This window comes from Neolamprologus brichardi, chromosome 2, assembly GCF_056152115.1.
Source record: "Neolamprologus brichardi isolate AB-2024 chromosome 2, ASM5615211v1, whole genome shotgun sequence".
NCBI classification, from domain to species: domain Eukaryota; kingdom Metazoa; phylum Chordata; class Actinopteri; order Cichliformes; family Cichlidae; genus Neolamprologus; species Neolamprologus brichardi.
The window spans coordinates 5,921,825-5,948,900 of record NC_142105.1 but is presented as its reverse complement, the minus strand read 5'-3'; the positions used below and the strand labels follow the sequence as shown (position 1 = coordinate 5,948,900).

Here is a 27,076-nt window from a genome sequence, read left to right as displayed (position 1 = left end):
TCGATCTAAAACAAAAAAAAAACCAAAGCAAAATGAGAGCATCATAGGAAAATATTTTATCTCTTGTTTTATCGAATTTATTTTGTTTTCAACATCACAATCAAACATCAAAATTATATATTAGAGCCAATTAATTGCTCAGTTATAACTGATGCCGTAGAGAATGAATTCACACTGGCTACCACGCAGGTAGCTAGTGTATCCACTTCTTACTTTAACAAAGATGTACATAAAATGTATCCATTTTCTTGTAGCATGAATTGGCATTTTTTCAGCCACAATGATCAGTTGGCACTCTGAACTCTTTTAATGAAACTATACAGCTAAAGTTAAAACTCAAACATAAAAGCATAACTTTTATGGATTCAAGCTTTTAAAACTTATTTTGTGTAAAGTTACCAAACTTTAAAGCATTTTTTAAATTTTACTGTTGATCCTACAAGTGTTTTTTATGTCCTGAACACCGATGAAGTGCCCATCTCCCAATTTATTTAGATAGCAACTTTAAAGTAATTGCCCACATAACTGTTTAGAGGTGTTAGCAAGATGGCTACGAAGTGGCGAAAACTGCCTCTAGGACTCTACTGCTGGAGTTATATACCATAAAATTGCTTCTACAGGTTCTAATTCCTATCAATGTTTATAGCTAGATGGTTTTATCTATATAACACAATCATATGCTGCCACTGGACATTTACTGAAACAACTGCTGCTAGCTTTTGTTCCAAGATGCATTTAGGAAGACTGAAGTAACACATTTCACAACATGCTAGAATCATACAACAAATAATGTCTTCAGTCTGGTGTCAGTCATTCGGGCCACTGCAGCTTCATAACTATAGTGCTGCCAACCGGAAAACGAATAGTTGTTTCTACTGTATCCCAATAAGATTCTGATACAAGGTGAAAACTGCTGCAGTCAAAGTAGGCGTGGCCTAGTAGGTTGCTCAAGGGCACTCTAACAGTCATTACTGAGAGAAAGGAGACTGTTAATCATTCACTGCATGCTCAAATGATCTCATGTGACCTTCAGCATCCCACCATTCCTGCTATTCTGATGTCAATTCTAATCAACATGCTCATCCCATCTTCAGATGTACTGTACAGCAACACAGAGATAAAAAAAAAGAAGAAGAAAAACTAAGAAAAGTTGAAAGTTTGAAGGAGATTTTTATCACGGGCTGTATGTGTTATCTACACTGCTCCTTTGATTACAATAGCTTTGGAGGCTTTTATTCAAGTCGACAGCAAAAACCAGGAATCATGTTTTACCACGATGGATATTCAAACCACTGACCAGACAGGGGCTTTAAACTTAGTCATTCTAACAACCATAGACTCAGCTGCTAACGCCAAATTATCCTACATAAACATAACCACGTCTGTTGCTTTTGCCTCTGTTAGGACGGCAGTGTTTTGATGCCATGCCGCTCGAGGTAAAGTGAACATCCCTGTAGCAGACTAATCCCATGTTCTCCTCTGATAGTTCCCTTCTGACACAGTAATATCCCTCCCCAGCTCAGCCAACAAGCCCTGGCTCTCAGCCTGAAAACAAGGGCTATTTTCAGGCTGAATAGTAGGAAGCCGGCAGCTCCAATACATGGAAAGGCTTAAATACTCCAAATGAAAAAAAAGAAAGTGTGTGTGTGTGTGTGTGCCTCTGTGAGTAAGAGAAAGGCCGGTTGTAACCCCTAAGCCAGGAAACTGTCAGTCTCTTTTGGAAGGACTGATAAACACTGGGAAAGGTCTTTTCCAGACACACATTATTGCTAGTTTAATGTGAGGAAAGGGTGTATTTTACCTTGACACCTTCAGATAACAGTAAGGGGAAAATATCATTTGCAAAGTGAAAAATAGTGACTACACAGCAGTGATTCCCAACCTGAATATCAGGACTGCTACAAGAGGTCAGACAATGAATCTAAAGGGATCGTAAGACGGTTAATTGGGTGTTGGAAAGAAAGGAAATCAGTTGGCAGTTGTTCTTGTGAAAAATAAGAAATGAAACTGTCTAATAAAAGCAACCTAAAAATCACATTTATCAGCTGAAATGGGATCATAAATCTATGCACCTATAGAAAACAGAAAGATTCACCGCTACAGGATAAATGAGTCTTCAGCCTTCCTGTCGCCCCTTTAAACCGAAAATTTCTCGCAAACATTACTATTTAACACATGAAATAATCTGCAGCTTGTTTTCATTATTACTGAAATTCAATTAAACCTCAAAACAACGCTAAATCATTTGTTGTGTTTCACATTTTCTGTTCCATTTGAAATACAACCACACTGTATTCTGAAATATATCTGAGGTTCGGAGGGCTGACACAGTTCGAGTCAAGCTGCGACTGTTTAGACACAAACAGCTTAACCTCTTCCATGAAATGCATGGTGTCAGCAAACAGAAAGCAAGACACAGTCGTTGTTTCATTTGCCAAGCACTGACCAAACGAATCAACAAACCAGAGAAAGACCAGAAACTAAAGCTTTAGCAACTAATTACAGATACTTGATTTTTTTTTTTGCTTTTTCAGCCACATAGCAGCTACTTTCTGTATCGACGATCATTGTTATAGAAAAACAAAAACAGTCACCCTGCTCCCTCTCACCCCCTCTGTGTGTCTTTCTTCACTCAGTTATTATAAGCAGCGGAGGTGCCGTTCCCTGATTCGCGCGCCATTTCACAATTATGAGTCTCAACAGGGAGCGTTCATTAACGTTATGCTAATTTTCTGTATCCAATTAATTCTTCCCTCTCCCCGTCTCTCTCCCGCTCGCTCTTGTTCTCCCATTTGGAAATCGTAGCTGTCAGTCAACTGTGGTGTCGAAAAACACAAACAGAGCGTTGTGAAATAATCACTAATGTATTCAGTCGGCTTATACTTCCCATTTCCGTAAATTATATTGCTGCGGTCAGGTACAAAAACACGTATATGCAGACAGTAAAGAATAAATAAGTACTTCTTTTTGTTTTGATGCCATGCACTTTTGAAATTATACACTTAAGTTTCACTGTGTTCAGCACATAAATAACAATAGCAGCTAGTAAAAAAAAAAAGAGGAAATAGGTACATTTGCACTAACAGTATAACTGAGGAGTGGAAACAATGTCTAGAAATGATGTTCAAGTCAAACTTATATATTCAAACAGTCAATATATCTGCCAATGGAAAAGATTAATTGTAGCCCGTATAATGTAATAGTGCCAAAAGATCACATTAACGGTGACAAAACGTGAATATATAAGTTTATTCAGTCTAAGCATACAAGACACTTAGAAATTATGAGAAACCTGAATTACTGTGTTTAAATATGGACAAGAATTGCTCCTCAGTGTGCATCAAGTGTGACAGGATGAGAAGAAAAACAAAAAGCAGAATGACAGTCATAGACATTGTCAGACAGACACACACACACACACACACACACACACAGTACTTACCCTGAGGTAGTTGAGGGTGAAGTTGGTCAAGCCCATGCGAGTGATGTTTTTGGACAGTTGTTCCAGCACCTGAGGGTCTTGTGCCTAAAGTTAGCAGCAGAGAAATGAAAAGTAAAAACGAGTTATATAAAGTATAGTTTTACTCTATATCTATACACACGCACACAAACACACACAAACACTTAATTTTTATGTTTGTAATCCACAAAACTAATTATCTACAACCAATTAGGCTAATTGGCATTCACTGGTTATGCACAATCGACACCCTCCAGTCATAAATGCACCTACTTAACACTGTTACCACAGTTGTGCCCTGAACCTGAATAGAAGCTTTTTTTTGGATTTCATTTCACACTCTTGTCAATTTGTGAGCTAATTAATCAGTATTACTTTGTCATTTCATTAAAATTTCGACACCGTTCCATTTTATTCTATCTTGAGTGGGTTTGATGATGTTCCTCGACGTATGTATAACGGCCCGGCCCGGAGAGAACATTTAAAAAAATAATGAGAACTGTCTGAAAGCTATAGCCAAAATCTGCAGATGCAATCCATAATTGCGCTTTATACTTTTATGAACTGCGTATATGTACAGAGTGATCACGATGTCAATACGTGCACAAAAGATTAAGGACTGACCCCATACAAATCATTAGAAAAACTGAAATACAGCTATAATGTTACAGTATGAGTAGGAGGGAAGAAAAGATCTTAAACGAGAAGAAAGTTAAAAACAAAAAGCCAAACAGCAATTATATGAGGGCGTCTAAAAACACACGATTATTCGCTAAGCTTGTTTGCCACACCACGAACGAGCATTATAAAAAGCTGAAGGTATCGACAGAGCAAAATATAGCCCAGCCTGAGCAGAAGCAGTGAGCATAGTTGCATTTGGTGCCTCATGAAAAATGCATAATTCTATCTCCAGTCACATCTCTGTGTGGAGAAAGTCAAGAGGGAAGCGAGGGAGTCCTTTTGTACCATCAGCAGACCAACATGAGTGACAGGGGGACTGAACTAGTGCGCATTATTGGCAGCCAGCGGATTGCCATCTGAATTACTTTACTCATCAAGCAGAATTAGGCTGAGTGTGCTGTATACAAGTTTGTCTTGGCATCTCTTGTGCAGAGATGTTTCAACAATTTGTGTAGTAGCTAAATACTGGCACATATGGTGCAGGGATGACAGAGGCACTCAGTTCAAGAGGCCACACAAACAACAGAGTACAAATTCGGAGCCACACACTCAGAATTTAAGATGCGTGGCAGTGGTTCAAATATAAAAGTTTAAACAATGAAGAAAATGTCAGCGGGTATGTGCAGCAAACTTAAAGTGAGAGGACACAGGATGCTGCTCAGCAGTGGGGAAACTTAATCTACTGAAGCACTTAAAATGCTAAAATACTCCTTGTAGATTAAGACAAATGATGACCTCATAAGATATCACACGACCAGGCTGTTCTCGCTGTGCTTAAATCTATCTTTGATGCAACTTCCACAATTATTATAAAGCTTCACTGTACTACAAGTTTTGTTATTTTGCCTTTTAATAAACTGTTTGTGTTCTTCCTATTGTGTATATGTCCCAGGTTTATGTTATTTAAAGGCATATCTAGGAAAGGCCATTGCAAATAAACTTTTATACTCTCTAAATAACACAACAATAAATAACAAACAGTAAAAAAGACAAAGTGTGCACACGTTGAAGCAAAATCTTTTAGGTAACAGCCCAAATTTGTTAAAAATAAAAGGAAAAAGAAGAAAAAAAAAATCATAATATGTATTCAAAGACAGGAAACTCTTCACAGTATTTGGATCCAATTTAAGACAGGTATGTGTGCCTGAAGAAAATACGACTGATTGAGACGTTGCCTTTGTAGGAATGCTTTAAGAATTAAAATTATTAAATAGGAGCCAAATGGTGTGCAAATGTTTTTTTTCCCTTTTGAAACCAGGGATTGACTAAAGGGGGGACTTGGGGTGACAGTGTCCCACTATTTAATCTTAAATAATATTACATGCAGTGAAAGCTTATTAGTTACCTGCAGTATGGACTCCCTCCATGCACATCACAGAGGGTTAGTCCACTGCTTGACATGTTCTAACTCCATTGCTTTGCAAACCCTCAACAAAGGATATTTACTTCTACTAAAATTACAATTCTTTACTTTTGTAACCAAGAATATATTTAATTAGTTCCTTCTTTTCAACTAGTTTTCAGGTGTTTTTGTTTGTTTTTTATTTCTAGTAAAAATGTCAAATGTACAAAAAACCTACCAGAAACACCCCTGCTTGTAATGCCACAGTGTAATTGTGTATTCTGACTATGTATTGCTAGTCTTACTTAAGATCCAAATACTTTTTCTACCATGCTCTCTCCAGTTGCAGAAGATATTAGGACTGTCTCTATTAATTTTACTCAAACAATGCACTGTATCAAAACAAACAGTGCATATAGTATATGTCTCCTTATGCACTATAGATTCTGCAATAGCCATTTCATGGGAGTTACTGTGCATTTATGAGTTGTCCCCACAATATTTGCGTTATTGTATATTTGTCATACTCCCACAACATGGACATCTACTTTCCACCACTGATGCAAGTCCATTTATTCATTGATTGTAATTAGTTATGAGTTGCCTTTATTTTAAAAGAACATTTCCATTTTTATCGTCCCTTATTTCTTCAGCAAAAAAAACATTTATCAGACAAATATTTGCTGATTTCACTGATAAAATTGCAAGCTAGTGTAGATTAATGCATTACAATTAAAGATCAATTCAAAAAAGCTGATGCAAATTATTATAATAGAACTCAAAAGTTTCCAGATGTAGTTTTAAACACAGCGGCCAAACATAAATCTGTCCTTGACGAGGCATAACAACAAAATGATGTTTTGATTACTTATAATACAGCACTGTTTATAGGGCGCTTGGTATGATGGGTACAATTACTCCTAACTCTGTATGAATATGTGTCTGTCCCTAATATTTCAACAGTGGAGATGGAACATATTGAAAACTAAATGATCAGGATACGACGGTGCTTTTTTAAAACATACATTTCAATCTAAACTAGAAACAAACAACTTCATCAACCAGTTTCTGAAGATTTAGCTTCACTGCTGGCAGTCACGATGGCGGAACAAGACCTGAATAATAAGCTGATACACCTGTCATTCAAGTAAATGAGTGGCCTCTGTAATGGCGCTCCTAAAAGCCATCATTAAAACAAACACAGGAATAAAAGTACAAGTAAAATTTAAGCAAAAAGAAACAGAAAAAAGAGAAAGGTTTGCTTCTGATAGCTTCTGCGTTGAGTGGACTTTGCAGGAACTATAAAATACAGCTTTAAAGATTTTGCAGAAGAATTTTGTTGGCTTCATTATTATCATCTTTCTGAACTGCACGCACGAAAACTGAAACACACCTGGGTCCCAGTGATTACTGGTGTACCCACCTTTATCCTGCTAAATTCTAGCAAACTATTAATTCAGGTTTTAAAAGCCTTTAGTGTACTTCTTTGTGCTTGTCTGCACTGGTTAACTTAAGTTGAAATACACCTTTTAGATGTTGCTGAACTTGATCTTATTTCTACGTAAACACATTAAGATGTACAGCCTGTACATACTTATAGTTATAAAATATTCACAACATACTTCATACAGTGTACACTATAACATACCATAATAGACCCATTTCTGTAATATACTTACATATCTATATTATTGTTAAAATATATTGTAATATATCTATATCATGGCTAAAGCACTTCTGGATGGATGCAAACTGCATTTTGTTGCCCTGTACCTGTGCATGTGCAATGACAATAAAGTTGAATTCTATTCTATTCTATCCTATATTTGATTTGATCAGTTGGTGGGGAATGGTTAATATTAATTGCTGGCTAACTTCTAAAAATTACGCTAAGAACAAACTTTATTTCTTTTCCAAATTCTTCCTCACGAGAAATGAGAGAAAAAAGCAGCAGTAGCTCAGCTCACTTCAAAACATGGTCCTTTACACTACATCTGTACTAGTATCTACAGTTTCAGCTTTCCTATTCTGACTCCCATGTGCCTGTATCTGCTTTCATTAGTCCAGGCAGTGATCAAAAGAGCGAACTCACACTCACACACAAATCACCAAAGATCTGGCCAGAACCCACAATACCCCACAATATCCCACTCTCCAGGAATTAAAGTGAATACCCAGAGGGGCCAATTTATTGGTGAGTGAAATTCATATGAAGATTTGGCCAAAAAAAGAGTTTGCCTCTTACGTACACCTTTAGCTCCAATGTGTAAAAAGAGAATGTTAAAGTAATGAATCCCATTTTACTTATCAAACAAATGGGAGATGGCCAATGCATCACAAATGTAAATATCACTGATGAAAAGGAAAATCCGCAAATACCCACTATAACTTTTGCTTTAATAACAATTTTCTTTAAGAGGAAACACAAAACCTTTAAACACCCCTGACTTCATCCATTAATGGTGGCTTTTATCATTAAGACATGCTCCTTACAACCTTTTTTCAGACATGACATTAACAGAAAGAGCAACATGCGTGTGTGATATTTAGTATTTCATATGTGTATGGAGGCGGCATCACTGATGTTAAGACAGCGGGGATTGAAAACTTTAATGATCTGAAGGAAAACAGTGCACTCTGTTCCCTCACAGCTAGATTTTAAAACTTGTTTTGCCACTGAAGATGTCATTAATGACCACAGTGGGTGCAATGGATGCTCGGCTCACAATTCTCTCATCAATTAGGTGGAAAACTATGCTGTCTGTTGTTAAGTCCAGAATGAAAATGGCTTTTTTTTTTTCCTTAACGAAAGTAAGAAAAAATCAAGGGACTTTTTAAGATTAAAGTCATAAACTTTCTAGAAAACACTTGCCAGAAAGCAAAGGGAAATTTATGAGGGAAAAAAGGAAAATTTGTATCTGTTCATGGTTAATATGGAAAGAAACTCATAAGAAAGAGAAAAAAGCAAAGAGAAATCACACACACACACACACACACACACACACACACACACACACACACACACACACACACACACATACATATATATATATATATACACACATATACATATATATATACACATACATATATACATATATATATATATATATACATATACATACATATACATACATATATATTATATATATTTATTTATATATATATAAATTAGTTTTTTTTCTCTGACTTTTTTCTGCTTTTTGCCCAATTTTTCTTTCCTTTTGTGCCTCTAATGCACAGTTGTCAGTCTGAAGTGCATTTTCTTCACCTTTTTTCCCCTGCTTTCAAAATGCTGGAAAAAACACAGACTTATCTAATGTTATAAGCATAAGATGGAATAAAAGATGGAACACATTATGACACTGACCTTTAATTCCTCTTTGAATGTTCAACCTTGCCCTTCTGTGTTCAAATTAAACATGTGGAGCGTTTTCGTTAATGTTACTTTGTAAGACTTCTACTATAACTCTGACCTGAAATTGACCAGGTGGGTCTTCCTATGGAGATAGATATGTAGAATCACATTCATGTAAAGATGAGCATGTCTGGGAGGTGCTTAAGAGAGCTTTACAAATCTAGGGCCCTTAAAACATATAAAAGCCTCATTGTATAACGCTGAAGCTAGTATTCAGGCGTACATCATTTGGCTTTGTTTATTTGTGAAATCTCTTGTTTTTACGCTGCTAAGTACAATTTCAGTTCAAATTCATTTGGCAACAGAAGACCTTCTGCTCGCTCCAGCTATACTCCACAGCTCCAGTTACTAAATGTGTGTTACACTTAGTGGAATTAAGCAGATTATTCATTCGACCTTGTTTTTTTCCCTCTCTCTCTCTCTCTCTCTCTCCTTTTTCAGACAAGGGCCCTTTTTTTATCCTTGGTGGCCTTTGATGTCTGCAAATAAATTGGTTTGCAAAAATCCTTCCAAACTGCTTTGTTGGCGTTTAAATTTCATATGCTCATGAACAGCTTCTAAAAAGTGTCTCAGCAGAGTGCAGGGACCCTCGTTAGTATTCAAAAAGTGACACCTAAAACGGGCACATGTGGGGGGTTTTGTCGCGTGTTAATGATGTCAAACTCACGTGCATGGCCAGGATACTGCGGGGGATGAGCTCTCGGTACTGCCGGATGGTAAAGTGCCACGTCTTGATCCTCATCAGATCATCAAAGGCAAACTCCAGTATCAAGCGACCCTCTGTACAAACCTGGAAAAAGATCACATAGTTAGTGTTACTTTATATTTTTCCTCAGCCTGATATCTCTTTCAATAATCTTGAACAGGTTGGCAGGCAACAACCAGCCGATTTGGACACGAACGAAAAACAGGAATCGATGTTTATTGGCCAGGAACGATTTTGATTTAACAAAAAAATTTAAAAAAAATAAAATGCTGGAAGTGTTTTGTCTCATTTTTGGAATTCGTTCAAGGACTTTGTAGTATGTTGCGAGCTATTATGCTCCCAATATTTACTCAGCTCGCTTCCCTCATTCACAGCATCTGTCCTTGGGCCTCTCAACCATCCAGCTATTTCTAAAATGTGAAAATAAATGTAATCTGGAGAGGGGTGTGTTTACGCCAGAGACAAAAGAACTTCAGGTCAGAGAGAGTTGCCAATTAGGAGGAGACAGAGAGAGAGCGAGAGAGAGAGCGGGGGAAAAAACATTTTTTCGCCCCTTTAGCTGAATTCAGCGCTTGCCGGGGCCCTTGCGCTTCTCCCGTATTTTGTTGCTGTGACAACCAGGCATAGAGAGGAGAGAGAGAGAGAAATGGAGAGACAGACAGAGCGAGGGGGGGAAAAAAAATCAGCTGATTAGTTGGCATGGCAACAGCAAAGATGTAATCCCACCAGACACACTCTAATCAATGCCCCCAGCGCAGATGGTCTCCTGAGGATCAACAAGAAAGAGGCTAGCGGCCATACTGCACCCCCACCCCTTCACTACCACCACCACAACCTCCCCTTCCAGTTCCCACCCACCCACCCACCTCTGCTGGTCACGTGCCAACACACTCAGTTAAAGAAGAATAAATAGAAACTCAAGCACAAAAAACAATAAGAAAACTCCCTGAATGCAGAGCTGCTTCTCTGCTGTCTTAACTAAACATGTGGATAATGCATAATGTGCAACCAACCCAACCAAAGGGAATTAAAATATTCCAGTTTAGAAAAAGTTTCATTTTAGAATGAAAGACCCGTAATGCATGTGTGATGTATATATATAAATATGTACAACATACACTATTGTGGCGAATCCACTTAGCCAAAAAAAATGGATCGGACATCAGTTGTAGAAACGATAGTCTTTATATAAGGCTTCAAAAAGGGGAATGTACAACAAATAAACTGCTCGACATCAGAGCAACATATAATGGCTTCCCGAAAACTTTCTTTTGCTAGCTAAACCCAGAGTAACTTTCGTCTACCATAAAGGATTCTGGGAAACACAGTTTTCTAATGAAAATACCTGTTAAATGCTCCCGTTTAGCAGAAAATTAAATCTATAATTAACAGCTCTCACTAAACATGTGGCTGACACTTAAATCACTTACAAAATAACCAAAATTCTGTTATCAAGCAATAAACTGCAATAAAGTTACAACATACACAATTTCTGAATGTGGAAAAAACCTCCACACTTTTGTCCCGGATTATAAACTTCTGGTATTCTTTAATTTCTGACACTGTACAATAATATACATGTTGAACTACAGTTTTTTTTTCATATTTGGCTTGACCCCTGACTTTTAAAAAAATACATTTTTCTCTAACTTTATTCTCGTTTTCTCCAATTTCATAAAAGCATAAGAGCATAAACAACTGACGGAAACAAGCTTTTAGATCTTCATGCAGACTTTAGTTTTTGGAAAGTTTGCACTTCAATCCACTTGTTAATGGGCACGGTGCATGAAGTCAGACCTGCCATGATTAGTGTGTACTCAAGGAATAACTAAGATAAAGTATTTACTGGATTGTAAATATTCTTCTATTTACGCTTACTGGTTGCTGAGCTGCAATACTGGATTTCTTGATGTGTCTTCTTCTGCATAGTAAAGAGATTATTTATTTATTTATTTCAAAATTTGGTTTTAATTTACTCAAACAAGACCAAACTCTTGGTCTGTGTCTATGCTCCAAATTGGTCTTAAACTTTATATAGTAAATGAAAAACTTGTGATTTTCTTTCAGTGATTGACACAACTGTCACAAAAACGCTGATACAGTGGTTTTATGTGTAAACGTGTTTAAGGGATCTGCATCGTCTGATAATAGGCTTGTCTGGGCTAGATAAGAGTGGATTTGACTACAGCAATGTTTGGAAATAATCTGTGGTGTTTAATGGACAGTGACAACTCTCTTTATTTATTTAAGTTTAATTCCAACAGCAGTTTGTCCAGTGGCTGACCTTAGAGTTGAAAGGGAAAGCAGGGACACATCACAGCACGTAACAGACTGAAATAAAAATAGCTTCAAACAGAAGTAAAACTATGTATTTGCAAATTTAGGGATTATATTTACATTTTAGGATAAACTGATGTCTTCCATAAAGATTTCAAATAGACAGATTTAAAAACAAACGTTCTTGATTACCTAAAAATGCAGTTATGTGACCAACTTGCCTAACTCATTTAACTTTTGACATATACTGTATCACATTATATTTTACTTTAAAACTACAGACATTGAATAAGTGTTAAAAAAAAGTATATTGAAAATTAAATGTATTAAACATCTGCATTTAGAAATAGTTTACACTTCCTACCACATAAGTCCAAAGTAATTAATCACTGACCTCTAGGTACCCAGACCATTTTGCATTATGAGTATGACAGTTGTAAACTGCCTCTTTAAACCGCTGCTGAATGTTAAAAAAAAAGAAAAGAACAAAAACAAAAAAAAATCCCTCATAAATGTTACCTTTGGTCTTTTCTTTCTTTTCCTCCTTTGAAATAAAATGCATCATTGTCACTCTGTAGCATATAGGTTTTTACCCCCTGGGCTTATGAAACCTATTAAAAGCCCAAATATTATATATAATAGGCCAATTTAAGGGAAACAGGAATCTCTTTTACATCATTCCTGGGAGTCTGCTTTTAGTAGATTTGTGTAATTTACCCACCAGCAGTTAAATAACTTGAATTGTGTTTACTAGTGAGCCGGTATCTTCTGATGCGTTCCAGGTGCTGTAGCCTACAGTGAAATAACAATGCACTATTGATTCCTCTTTCCATAGTGCCAACAGTGTCCTTAGCACTGCATCTACTATTGCTCCTATTTCTCTCTGCAAGCTTTCTGCCTCCCTGAAACTGATAAATAAATTGGTAAGCTGCCTAAATCAGAACCAGAATAGGAATCCCGTTAATTGCCAAGCGCCATAAATGTGCAGGAATTTATCTTAGTGGCACTGGTGCAGAGACGCTATATTAACCACAAATGCAGCCAAGGAAGGCTTTCTTTTTTCCCACAGATTCCAGAATAGATTCAATCATACAAAGCTATTTATTTCACCATAGTGAAAGTCAATCGGTTAAAATCTAATATTTCTCAGCATGGTTGTAACCATTTATTTTTAGCCAAAAAGTGTTCCCTTATGAAAACTAAAAGAAGGAAAATCCCCTTAAATTAAAAAGTGGTCCATTAAATGGTACGGCCCCTCGCAGAGAGTCCCCATTGATTTAAGAGCAGAGTCATAAATCTTCCACACAACGGGGCTGAGATCAGGGGATCTCCAGCTCAAAAGAGCAAGAAAGAATAACAACGTCCTGCTGCCGAGACAATATTCAATACTGTACCCTAACCTGGCAATCATTAATAACAGAGGAGCTGAAGGTCATTAAATCGATTAATATAAGACCTGATAACTACTTCTGGTGAATATGAACAAGATCAGAGCTGGCTAAAGTAAAATATATTTTAGCGACAAACTGCTGACATTGGTTATAGTTCTCTAACTCAACATGATTAGTAACTACTGAGAAGTCTGTAGAAATGCTGTTAGTAATACGTACACGTGAATAAAGTGTGTTATATTAGATATATGTTAAGTCTGCATAAGAAATAAATCAGTCACTCAGAAACTGCCTCCTATGTAAACATCTACTGGGATTATTAATTTTCTACTACAGCTACTACAACATTTAGTCATTTTGTTGACATTTTAAAGACCAGGTGATTGATCAATTAATCAATAACGAAAATGATCAGCAATTACAGCCTTAAAGTAAAACATACATATATTCTTATGTTGCCCCAGGATATTTTAATATTCTCCATGAAAATTATAATCACCTTCCAACTGTGGGCCTAATTTAATAGCTGAAATTAACTTTTAAATCAACAAACACATTTTATTTATGATAATTATAACGTGTGTGCTGCAGATTATATTTTAAACTTAAGAACAGCATTTCATTGGGATCTCTCAGTGGCTTTGCTATTAAGAGGCAACTGCAGTACTGTCAGTTTGACTGCTGGCTAGTTGTGATATCCCCTCCTATTCTATCCCCATGTTCCCTGACTGCCTCTTCTGGCTTTGAATAGAGGTTGAAATGTATATAATCTCATGGACCCTAGTGAAAAAAGTACAGAGGTGAATAAAATGTAATGGGGAAAAAAACCTTTGCAAATGTATTATAGTAATCATCATGAAATTAAAACTTGAGATGTTAAATATTGTAAATGTAAAATCCCAGTTAAAGATGGCAGGTGCAAAAAATACCAAGTAGTGCAAAAAAAGTCTCTAAACCAACACTGAAAAGGTAAAGATACAGCTGGTTTAGGAAATTTAAGAGAATTGAAGAAAAGATTATCCATCAAGCTAATGAGCAACATGCATTAGTGTGCATTACTGTACATGCCACTGGTAATATAAACACTTGTGAAGGCACCATTAAGGCTCAGTGGTATACGATATATACATTTATAAATACATGCTGTCCCACAGAAAACATTTTTTTTGCTTATTATAGGAAGACCATCGCAAACCACATTCTACATATAACCTGCATAAAATTGACTTATATATATTTTATACAGCAGATTAATTCTGCTGTTCCACAAAAAGGTCAGTAGGTGGCACTACAACAAGCTAGTATTTATGAACTTGAGTCTATCGTTTGAGCTCATGGTTGACGACATAAAGTTGAGTTTTACTCCTTTGCTTGTTGGGATAGAAGGATGCTTTTTGTTTTGATGCTGATGTACTTCTTTTTTGGATTATGAATCTCCAGTGAATTAACTAACTGGGTTAGCACAGCAAGCATTAGCAGTAATTTTGTGTGGTTCACAAAATTACACTCTATCACAAACCAATCGGAGATGTTTATCTTAAACTGTAGAAACTAGTTTTTGAGTTTTAGTTTCTGTCCTAGTATAAGTGGTCTTTGGGTAAGTAGCATCGCAAAACACATTTGTATTTTCCCTCTTTTTGCAATGAGATGCATTCTAACATTTCAGTGAGAACTGGATCATTGTGGCTATTGTTCACAAAATGTATATTATTTGCCTATGGATATGATTCTTAGTCCAGTTCACTGAATTCATTGTAAACTGAATTACGTTGTTGCATATGAAGAGCAAGAGAAACATGGTCACTAATGGTGATGAAGTTGCTGTACAATACAAATACAATGCAGGATATTTTCACTGCCTTGTTCAGGTTTCCTTTTTTAAATGGAGTCTGTTTCTAAGTGACGAGTTCATCCAATTGTAGCAAGCCAGGATTCAACATCCCCAGCCACGATGCACCCAACTTATTTGATAGTGACAGCTGCGTTGCCTCTGGACAAATAAGCTTATGAGATCTTAATACAACACACTACCCAAGTAGTACTAACAACAACATAACTGTCTACACACACACACACCACACACTTGAACTGAAGAAACTGAAGATAACACTGAACCTTAATAACTTGAGCATATGACTCTTGAACACCTTTAGTGTTATAGTGTATACAGTGTCACGTATACATATTTCAGCAGCATGGATCCATAATAGTGCATCCAATTGAAGCATTAAGTTGGAAATCCCAAGTTCCAATTTAGAATTTTTTTCCCGTTGAATTCAGAGTTAGCACTCACAAAGTTGTAGCATCCGTACCACACCTGACTTTAAAGTCTACGATAGCAGCACAACACATAAACTGTAAATAACTGTTGCATATTCATGACTTGCAAACCTGACCTCCCTCTCCCAAGTCACTTTCTCTAGCTCTTCCAAGGGGGAACACTGAGAGATTCCCAAGCCAGGAGGTCTCTTGAGTCAGCTCCAGGGTCTTTCTGGTACAACATACCCAAAACACCTCGACTAGATGTGCCTAGGAGGTGCCTAGGAGGCATCCTAATCAGATACCTGAACCATCTCAATTAGTTCCCTTTGATGTGTAAGAGTAGTGTTTTGTGACTGGCTGGGATCCTCACCCTATCTTTAAGGGAGACCCCAGCAACCCTTTGGATGAAGCTGTTCCTTCCACTTGAAATGCAAATGGCCATAGGTATAGATAAGAAACTAGACCATTGTGTAAACAGACAATCTTACTTTTACTATCCATCCAGTTCATTATTAGCACACAACTCAAAGCCAACATTAATGATGATATGGAGCTGCATGAGCGTACATGTCACTGGTAATAGGAACATTTGTGAAGGCACCAGTAATGCTCTGTGATACACAGTACGTATATAAGATTTGGAATAACATGTGCTGTGTTCAGCTATGTTCTTGTCTACTATATCAAAACTACATTCTACATACATTTCAGCAGCATAAAGCCACAATAGTGCAATAATCAATTTGAAGTGACAGGTCCTAAATCCTGAGTGCTCAATCACAATTTTCAACTGGGATGCTCCCATAAGTCAGACATACCACTCGGAGAGTCGCAGGAACCCCGACTTTGCAAACCATCTTGTCTGCAGGTAGAGACAAATTCAAGCCAACATTAAAATAATCACAGAAAAGTGTCTAAAGAGGTATTACCAACACGTTTATATGTAAGTACATATTAGCCACCTAGCTTAATCATTTGGCATAGAAGCACCCTGAAACAAACCCTCATCAGTTCCCAAACCCTTACGTAATCCAGTATTGTTAAAAGAAGAGGTGACACAGGGGTACACAAACTCCTGTCCCAACTATTTTAGGTAGGCTGCTGGAGTCGCATTAAAATTATTTATTTTTTACATGCAGTTGTTTGTTTTTATTTATGATTTACAAAATTTCAGACTTTTTTGGAACATATTTTCAGAACTATAGTAACCATCAGTAACCATTAACTATTCCTTCTGTTGTTTAACAACAGCCATTATTAAATAAAGACTTGTAACACAGACATCGATAAATGGATATTGATAGATATGCACAATTAATACATACAATTATAAGAAACGTGCGGAGACACTGCTGGCCACATTCAAAGCAAAGCATATATCAGGAATAACACATCAGCTAGTCAATTTCTCACCAAGGAAAAAAAAAATCCACTCAGGGAATTAAATTTACTTCAGCTGAGATCACTGTGTCACGAACTCGCCTTTTCGCCTTTTGCTGTTCGCTCACCTCCCAGCATGCACAAACCCCCAGCTGGGCACCGGTAACAAGGGCCGTGCCCCCGGAGCTAACACAGACTGGTCAGGGAAAGCGAGGCCTGCAGAGAGTGAATAGAGGTGCTGGGATACCTGGGGTGGCTCGGAGGTTGGGAGTTCTTGGTCAAATTGGCACCCTGTGTCACCTTGTCAACACCTCGCTGCTTTGTGAGCCCACCACAGAGTGCCCACCAGCCCCTGGAGAAAGCCACCCACTCTAGTGTCCTGCTAGCCCAACCCGTTCGTTAGTCTGTAGCACCGCACGAGATTAGCAACAACACAAAGGTAAAGGAAAAAAAAGAACACATGAATTCATTAAACTGTACTAAGCTTGTTCAAATACTGCTGCCTGCTCTTTTTTTCATCACAGATTGTCCACATTATGATCAAATGTAATCATTAAACAATAATTAGTGAGTGTAATTGGTCATTTATTGCTGCAATAGTAAGTAATTTATTTACTATTTCAAAACAATATGTTAAGCAAAAATACTACATTTAGGTTTCCATATAAATCCACTTGTAAGTTATACACAATGGGTTATGCCTCAGTTGATATCAGTGGTTTGACAGCTCACAGTCACACTAATACTCTATGGGTCATGTTGATGCAAAACAGTCACAGAAGTACTGGAGCGAACAATCAACAGTGTCTGAAACAAAATACAAACCATCTATGAGAACAAATTCCCATTTAGGAGCCGTGCACTTTAACCATCTTACCTGCGGGTAAAGCCAAATTTAGAACACATACAATCCTGGAAATGCTGCATGTACCTTAAGAATGAAGGAAAATGCAATTCAACCCGAGAAGCCTGTGTGCAACCTCAGTTCATAATTTTAATATTTAGGTTTTTAATAACAATAGGCATTAAACAAACCTGGAAGTTTATTTAATACAGTAACTGTCGGATTCACTGGGGCACAACAGAAACCCCAGGAGGCTAACCATGGACCACTACATCACTAGTTTTTGTTCAGCAAAGGATATTTGGTTTGTTTTTGTTGTTTTTTTTTTATCTAATTTTCTGTTATCTATCCACTATTTAGTCTACAATGAAAAGAACGAAATGCCCCTGAAAGCATTCATTCTGATCATCTTACTCTTTCATTTTAGTGACTACTCATCAATTATATTTGTAACTACAGTGTTTTTATTTCTGTTTGGGAAGATGACCGAAACTATGAAAACAAGAAGAAATTTTTAATAAAGCAAAATTATTCTTTCATTGTGCTCAAAATTAGAAATTTTGAGAGACGGAGAGAGGTAGCAGCAGGAAAGGAAAGAGACAGATATAGGCAGAGAGAGCGAGAGGGAGAGCAAGAGAGCGAGTTGGGAGCTGGGGATGATTTCTCTAGGGATGAGGGGTGTGTGTGTGTGTGTGTGGGGGGGGGGGGGGGGTGCAGGGGTAGGGGGTGGTGGGTGAGTGAGAGAGAGATGTGGAGTAGAGAGCAAAGGGAGAATGAGCGAGCCAGCAAGCCAGGGAGGAGGATGAGAGACGGGGGGGAGGAGGAGGGTGGAGAGGGATGGTGGGGAGGAGGGTGGTGGTGGTAGAGGAAAGCGAGGCGAGGCAGAGCTGATTGAGATTCGGGCCTCCAGAGCTGCAGGCTCGCTGCTGCTGCTGCTGGGAGCTCAGGGAGAACACGCTCAGTTATTGGAATTTTTTTTCTAATGAATTAATTCTTCTCATCCAATTTAGGTGAAGATGAAAAGAGAGCAGCGCTGCAAGCATCAAATTTAGCTTTTTGTTGACCGGGCCGAGGCAGTTCTGTTCCCGTTCTGTATGGTTAATATTGGACACTTGTAATATATTAGGGTTTGGTTTTTTTTTTTGTTTGGTTTTTTTTTTTTTTTTGGGGGGGGGGGGGGGGGGGGGGGTTGTTGGTGTTATTCTTTTTGAAAAAACTTGTTTACAGAACTGCAGAAAAACATTAAAAGATATTTCCTGTATTCCTGTGTTACTGGGATTGTTTACTCATTTACTAATATGATAACACAAAGAGACCCCCTCAACCTACACCCAACCTCCACTCAACCACTAACCACTACATGAATACAAAATTGACTGAAACACTGGCCTCATGTGCCCCCTCGCTACAAACTTAAATGCAGGCAGTCTTGCATGTTAATGTACTCCAACATAACACACAAGCAATTAAACCAGGTTTCTTCATGCAATGTTTATACACTCTACCTATGCAAACATAACTTTTTTTTATAGATAGGACTTACAAAATATATATCCTTCTATGTGATATACAGTATGCAGGTGTTTTTTTGCCCCCTTTCTTCCTGCAAAACACTAGTATGCTTAATAACCTGATCCTATCATTAAAGTTTTATTTATAAAATGATGTGCTGTAGATGTGAGCAGCTGTCAGTAGGGCTGGGCGATATGGCCTAAAATTCATATCGCGATATAATTTGAAGCATGTGCGGTAACGATATATATTGCGATATATTCTTTTCTTCTGTATAACGTATTTTCCACACTATAAAGCACACTTAAAATCCTTTAATTTTCTCAAAATCGATTTTGGTGTGCAGAAATCTGTTAAAAAATGTTTTTAGTACAACTTTGGTAAGCCGCACTGCTTGATGGATTGTCAGAGCATTACGGCTGCCGTAGTGAGAAGCTTCGCGGAGTAATCTGGGTCCAAAATTCGTCCCTCTTCAGGTCCCAAAGTCAAACGAACACTGAGAGTTAAAAACTGTCTAAATTCTTTAATTTTTAATAAAGTGTTGCTGCTTTACCAGGTGTAACAATTAAGTTTAACATCCAGGCATCCATGAAAACTGAAGTTAACAGGAAGTTAGCTCGCTAGTTTCCACCTAAACATTTCATACCATGTTCTGACTGAGAGATTTTTGAAACTAATTAAAACGTACAGCTCTGCTACCACTTCCAACATAAATGAAGACAGGAAACTAAACAGTAGTGGCGTTTGCAGGGTTACTGAAGTTGGACTACCTGGTATATAATGTTGTGCTACGTGATTGCTAGCAACACAGCTATGTTAGCATAACATTAGCACAGTGAAGCTGGAGGATGAACGCCAACTTTTTTCCACTCTATAAAAGTTAACGTGAGGGATTCTGGTAGTCAGGGACAAATGCAAGGATGCTGTACACGGGCCAAACTTCAGTCAGGAGAACAACTGAGATCATTCATCCACAAAACAAGGTTAGTTATTAATATACTGCAACATAGAGCAGCTGCAAGAGAATTCAACATTAATGAATCAATGTTACAGAAGTGGAGGAAGCGCAGTTTTTGGCTTTCCCCATATTTCAAAAGTGCTTCATCTCTTTGCTATGACTATCGGCATAATTTGCAGATGATAATTGTTGTAGCCACTGCGATGCTTTCGACCAAAACAGGCGCATGACATCATCAAGCGGTATAGTCAAAATCTCTATCGTTGGCCAAATTTATATCGTTTCTATCGTATATTGTTTCTATCGTATATTGTTTCTATCGCCCACCCCTAGCTGTCAGCAAGGAGACTATCCACGGTTTTTTAAATTATTGCTTTTTATGGCACAGTGGCTGCTGGTTTACTTTACTTGAGGTATATGTTGAAGCGCAGGTAGAGCCAGTACTGGTGGGACTGCGATGGCCTCAGTGAAACAAGTGTAATCAAAAAATGAGGCATGCCTTGGTTACATCAAACTACATCTGCCAGCGACACCCCACAAGAGTCTTTCTGCAGGATGGTGGAGTGATGTGAAAGTCAAGTGAATCCTGATTTGTCAGTTCACAGTGAGGTCGCACTGCAAAAAAAGAAAAAAGAAAGATTGTATCTGATTTGGGTGCGTACAGACTGTGGGGTTGCAGCAATCTTGTCAGTTCACTGCAAACCGCACAGTGCAACATGGATCTACTCGTGCAGGACGTCAAGTTTGATGTATGCAGACTCTATGATGATAATAAGTACTGAATGATAGCCAACACGCGCATCTGTTATTTCTCGGCTATTTGTTTCCAGGCTACATCCTTATTGTTGCAGTCACAATAACAGCTGGAGAACATATTATACAAACAAGGCTGCTGCAGCCACAACTCAACTAGAGTTTCTTCTGTGTTCGAGTCCAAACATTTTATTTTCTCCATTTTACTGCCATTTATTTAATTTGGGTTTGTTCTGCTTTTTTTTTTTTTTTTTGCTTTTTTTCTTCCCAAGTGCCTTGGGAAGTTGGCCAGTGCATCGTATCCATATCGTACTAGATTCTTCCTGGTTGGTTAGTAGATGCAGGACTTGGCAGCAGTCACGCTATGAGGTGTTCATTTCTGGCACTGTCAGAGTTTAGGATTTTTTTAGTCACAAGACTGTTAAAACAGCCAACTTTGAACTTCTTTCTCTCCGTGATGCAGGAGCATTGCTTTGGAGACACTACCAAAGATAAAATTATGATTCTTTCACATCCATCAGCTTTCGACTGAGCCAGCCCAAAATTGTAGTGTACACCTGGCTTAAGGATTGCATATGAAAGTGGGCCAAATTAAAACATCACTGTCATTGTGTTATTTGCACTGTCAGGAAAAACAGATCTGAGTCAAAATGAGCCAAAAAAAAACAGCTTTTAGGCCACAACTGTCAGCAATCTGAATATAGACCAAGATATGTCTGATGGCTTATTGGAAAAATACATTGTTTATCCAATCCCATGTGATTTGGGGCTGCTAGCTAACCAGCTGTTTGTTAGTGAAGAACCCCAGTAGTTCAGTGATATGAAAATCTGTATATTTGCTAATGTTTAATAATTTCTCTTTACAAGTGAGAAAGGGAAGGTGGAAGTGGATGTTAGTAAAACTAAAAGCAGTTCAATCAACTTAAAAAAATGTTTCTAACAGAGCATTCAATGTTATTAAATGTTTTTTTGTGTAAACAATATCATAATGTAGAATCATAAATGTGATCATATTAGTTTATTCCTGGCTCTCAGTCAACTTTCAGAGAGCCCTGGCAAATGAGACACATCAGCTCAATCAAACTGACAGGATATTATCAAAGCAGTTTCTATAGGTTATACATTTATGCAAAAGTTGAAACTACTTGAAATTGAAATGACATAATACTATTGTATGTCACTTAGCATTAAAGAAAATCCATGTCAAACTATTTGAAGGGTTTTCTCAATTCAACTTAACAACTAAATGCAAAACATCAAAAGATAAATCAATGCCTTATTATTAGGAAAAAATTACCCAAAGCCAATAAAGTCTGTGAAATTGTGAAGTCTATTTGTTCTTAAAGCTAAAATAAATCTACGCCCATTGGCAGATTATGTTTATTTCTTTTTAGAAAATAATTTGCTTAATTCACCCTTTAGCCTAACAGCCTCTGGCAGATCACAAAGCTTAATTTTGCGCTCTGCACAATACACACACTGACACACACACCCACGAGTGAGTGTATGCTGTCAAGTCCTGAAAACAAGAGGGCGTATAGCTGTTTAATGTCAGAACAATCCGGTCTGGTGCTTCAGCTCAGGGTTCATGGTACAGGGAACATGGAATCCCTTTAGCTCGGCTGCTCTGCGCTGACAAGGTATCTGGCCTCAGATTCATTTAGACAGTCAGCAGAAGAACACTAAGAGTCAGCGAGCCATCTGGATCAGACTGTGGTGAAGCAGATATTCACTCCAGCTCACAGGGGATTTCTCTCCCACAAGACAAAAGCAGATGAGCTCATCTTTAGTGCTTTCAGAAGACCTTGGTGTCAGGTTGGGATTATTTCACCTGTGCAATTTGTGTTTCCTGTTACTGCAAACGAAACCTTACTCTTCAAAAGTCTTATTCATGTCCCCCTAGCAATATCTTTGGAGCATCTGGAGGATTAGGAATCCATCATTAATATGAGCAATACCAGTAGATTTTGAGGTCTAGAAGAAGTGAAAAGAGTAAATATGAGCATATTTGATATTTAGTTTGGAGATATCTGGTCTAAGAAAATTCATGTAAGGTGCATGTTTAGACAGGCATAAAACAGGTCATATTATTAAAGCTGCACTTTTGAGTAATGAAATTGTAAGATTTAATATTCACATTTAAACACATATCCACTAAAACTGCAGGATTCCTCTAAAAAATTAAAGAAAAAGAAAAAAAAAAACTACGAATCGACTGACTGATAGTGAAAATAATTGGCTGACTCACTCAGACTGGTGCAGCTCTGCTCACCCACCATCTAAAAAAAGCTGTTTTAATTCGTCTCCTTTTAAGGGCACCTTTCTTTTAGACCAAATTTCCTCAGTTGCACCTCACAAGCAAAACATATGAACAGCAGACATGTCTGCCCGAGATGACCACATTAGGATATCCACTTTTCTTGTCAATGTATGAAAACAAGAGTAGAAAAAAAACTGTTGAAGTATTGGAGTGTTTAGAGCAGTTTCTACCTCACAGAATTGATGGTACCTGCAAATATAATTACTTCATGACGTGACACTTTTATCATGTTGAATTTGGGCATCAACCATTCTGCCAGTTGCCATATGACAGAAAATAAGGACAAGCATATTAAGTTACTTCAATTTCAAGTTACTGTAAATAAATTGTCACACAATCTTTAATATTTTTCCCACAGATATCAGAGATGAACACTTGAAATCTATGCAAACTAAGTGGATAACCCATAAATTCATCATATAATTAATTCCACAGTATAAACAGTAAAGCCCCCAGATGTGTCTTCGAAACCCATGTACAACATGAAAGTGGAAAAAGGGGGGAAAAAAAGACTCAAAGGGTGTAAATGAATTTGATCTTTAACCAGTTAAGTGGCTCGCCTGGGCCATTATCATAGCCTGTGATCAATTATTCATGTTGGGAGAAGCTCAGGGGTCAGGTGTTACCTTTGTAAACATTGGCTTCCCGTGCTGGGTGACCATGGTGCACTGATCACAGTCCAGGGTAATGCAGGAGTTGTGGAACGACTCCTTGGAGTGTTTAAGGATGTAGTGGAGCTCAGTGACCCCTCCCTCAAAGACTGTGCTGAAATAACGGGGGATCAACGTCCGGCCGATTGCTGCGAGGAAACAAAAGAGAGGACAGAGCTGAAAAATACAGTCAGGGCCTAAATATGAAATGCCGAGTGGTAGAGATAGGGAAAAATACACGGCTATTACTGTAGACTATAATGCTATTGCAACTGCATAATTTATAGACTCCTACTCTTATACTGTATGCAGCATATAATGTACAGGCTATACATTATATGACTTTTCTGCTACTAGTTTCAATGTATATGCATTATACAACAGCTTCTGTATAGATACTACCAGAACCACTCCATTTTCTAAAAAGGGATAATTAGCTTGTTTGTTTCTTGCCATGAGGTAGATGAGAAGATTGATGCTACTCTTAAGTCTGTCAGTTACTGAGCTGGAGCGGTGAGACAATTAGCTTAACTTAGCATAAATACTTGAATCAGCAGGAAGCAAGAATCCTGGCTGTGTGCAAAGTTCAAAAGCTCTTAAACCACAAATTAGGTTACCGTTTTATCTACACACTTGTGTTTGCATACAGATTAAACAAATCAGATGCAGTCTATCAATTAATAAACTTGGTTTTGGGGACATCTTTGCTTTTACTTTGGAAAACTGGGGATGGAGACATGAAATGTAGGAGAGAGTGCAGGAAAAGAACATGCAGCACATGGTGCCAGACTGACAGTCAAACTGGATCCAGTGCTCAGAGCATATGGAGGGTTGCTGTATACACCCCAACCACACGGCATTCGGGTCGCTCCACCAGCCACTATGTTCGAACTTTGAACAGAGCCAGCTTGGATGGTTTGCGTTTCTTCAAACCTCACAATAAGGTAATCTAATCAACTCCTGGCTGAACACATGTACAGCGGTATCAATTTTCTTAACTCGTTTTCAGAGAGAAAGTGGGAAAACTGACAACTGTTCTTTTAATTTGATGACTATGAGCATGGATTCCTTCAAAACCATTTTATAATTTCACAAAAGAATGCAAACCACCCAAAACCTTTGCTTTGTTGCTTTGTTTTAATTAGATACTATCCGATATCACCGCTCTGAATGGGATAAATACTGACACACCAGCAAAGAAGGTGTGAGATAACTTTACTTATTAACAATATGAGTGTATTTTTGTGGGACCAAGCTACTAAAGATATATGTTTGTACTTATTTAAAGATAAATATAAGGTACAGATAGAAGACACTGGTTACATTACTTGTTACTGGGCTGAAATGTGATAAAGAAATTTTCTTTATCACAAAGTTCTGTGCAAAACTACAGATAACCTTACAGCTTCCACAGGAATTAGTAGCAGACAGGTGCTGCTGCTCAACACGATTAATTGATTATCAGGAATTGTGACCAGCTCTGTAAAAGCAGAACTATCCCAAACCTTCTCGGATTACTTTTGTCTTTGATAAGAAGAAAGAATTTATTTATATTATATATTTAAAATTCTTATCGGTTGATGGTTTGGTGTTATTTGTCTTATCTAGTTCATAAAATCTTCACCATGAGATTTTATTTTAAAATTATACTTTCTGTCTTTTGACATAAAAAGGAAATAGGTTCATTAAACATGCACTAAAAATGCATCCAAACAGAGCGTGCATTCGTTTATATGCAGTCTCGCTGTAGCTGAACGGCACTTGAACAATAATCCTACACAAATGATTTTCAATATTTTAGCAGTTCTGTAGTGTATGCACTCTTAAATATATGCTATTGAACATCAGCTAGGAATCGAGATAGGACATATAGTATATAGTTTAACACAAACTATTGATTGTCCCGAGATGTAGCGATTCACTGCTTCTGGACTGGACAGACTTCTATTCTCCTTCGAAGCAATATCAGAATCCTTCACTCCTCGATGGAGTCTGATTGATTGATCGACTCTGATCTTTCCTTTAAGCAAGTGTCAAATAAATCTTCCAGTGCATTGTGGTCAGTTCAATACTTCCAGCAATCCGAACACTGAAGACTATCTTCAAACAGCAGACAACACCATAAATTTTCAGTTCACCTCTTCCAAGTACAGCACTTTATATAATACACTGAGTTTTGAATATTCCTCATATGAGCGATACTGCTCAAGAGTTTCACAGACTTTTCAGAATAATAAGCTTCCATGACTTAGTTTGGTATTAAACTGAATTATTAAGATGGACAACTTCTGCGGTGCAAACTTTCCACAGAAGCCTAAAGAGACAATGAACAGGCTGCATGATGAAAACTGGAGGAGGAGTCACGGAGGGAGAAAGTGTCTTCAGTGTTTTATAGCCCTCAGGCTTTGTCTGGTTTCTATCTCCTCTGTGTTAGCTGGCTTCAAGGAGAAGACTGGATAATACAGTGCATGAGGCTTACATTTCCCATTGCATTACACATGCACTGTGAAAACATGCAAGATACAGATTCTTCAATACTTGCATGAATTTTATAGTTTGGAATCATGCAATGAAAAGCAATTACTTCTATGTTTTAACTCTTGATTGTGGAAATATTACCTATAATTTGTTAATTGCATAATCTTAGTTTATTTGAATGTAATAAAATTGAATTTTACAGGAGCATCTTTGGCAAAACAAACCATTCTTATCAGAAACACATTCACACCAAAACTTCGGCTCTGCAGCTTAGACTTTCTTTTGTCTCAGAGCTTCTACCTCTGCAACATCAGGAAAAATCCCACTCCACCTCCTCGCTAAGAAGCTAAAATCCTGCTACAGGTCCGTTTCCATCAAAATGCACGGCAATAAGTCAGGGTTTTAAAAAATGGGTTCTCCTTCTCGTATCAGTGTTTAATAATTATGAGAAAGCACTGACTCAACATTCAAAACAATCTTCACAATTTCACCAATTCAAAATCTCCATTTCAAAAATGGCAAACTCAAAGGCATCAATTTTAACATCACAGAAAATCAAAGTAGTTAATATTTACAATTTGACAAAGTAGAGCAACTTAATAATGTGGGGATTCTAAATCAAAACTAAAAAAGATTAATTAAAA

At 37.6% G+C, this 27,076-nt stretch overlaps 1 protein-coding gene across 5 annotated transcripts in view; it reads right to left on the bottom strand.

Annotated features, from left to right (window-relative positions):
* The window catches only part of ldb2a (LIM domain binding 2a), a 104,997-nt gene that overhangs the window by 14,431 nt on the left and 63,490 nt on the right, over positions 1–27,076 (bottom strand). For all 5 annotated transcript variants that reach the window (XM_006798870.3, XM_006798871.3, XM_087846574.1 and 2 more), the window contains exons 3-5: positions 23,931–24,103; positions 9,569–9,691; positions 3,443–3,526 (exon numbers count right to left, since the gene is read on the bottom strand). In XM_006798870.3, the coding sequence (XP_006798933.1) occupies positions 3,443–3,526; positions 9,569–9,691; positions 23,931–24,103 (380 nt within the window). The remainder of the gene's footprint in view (positions 1–3,442; positions 3,527–9,568; positions 9,692–23,930; positions 24,104–27,076) is intronic.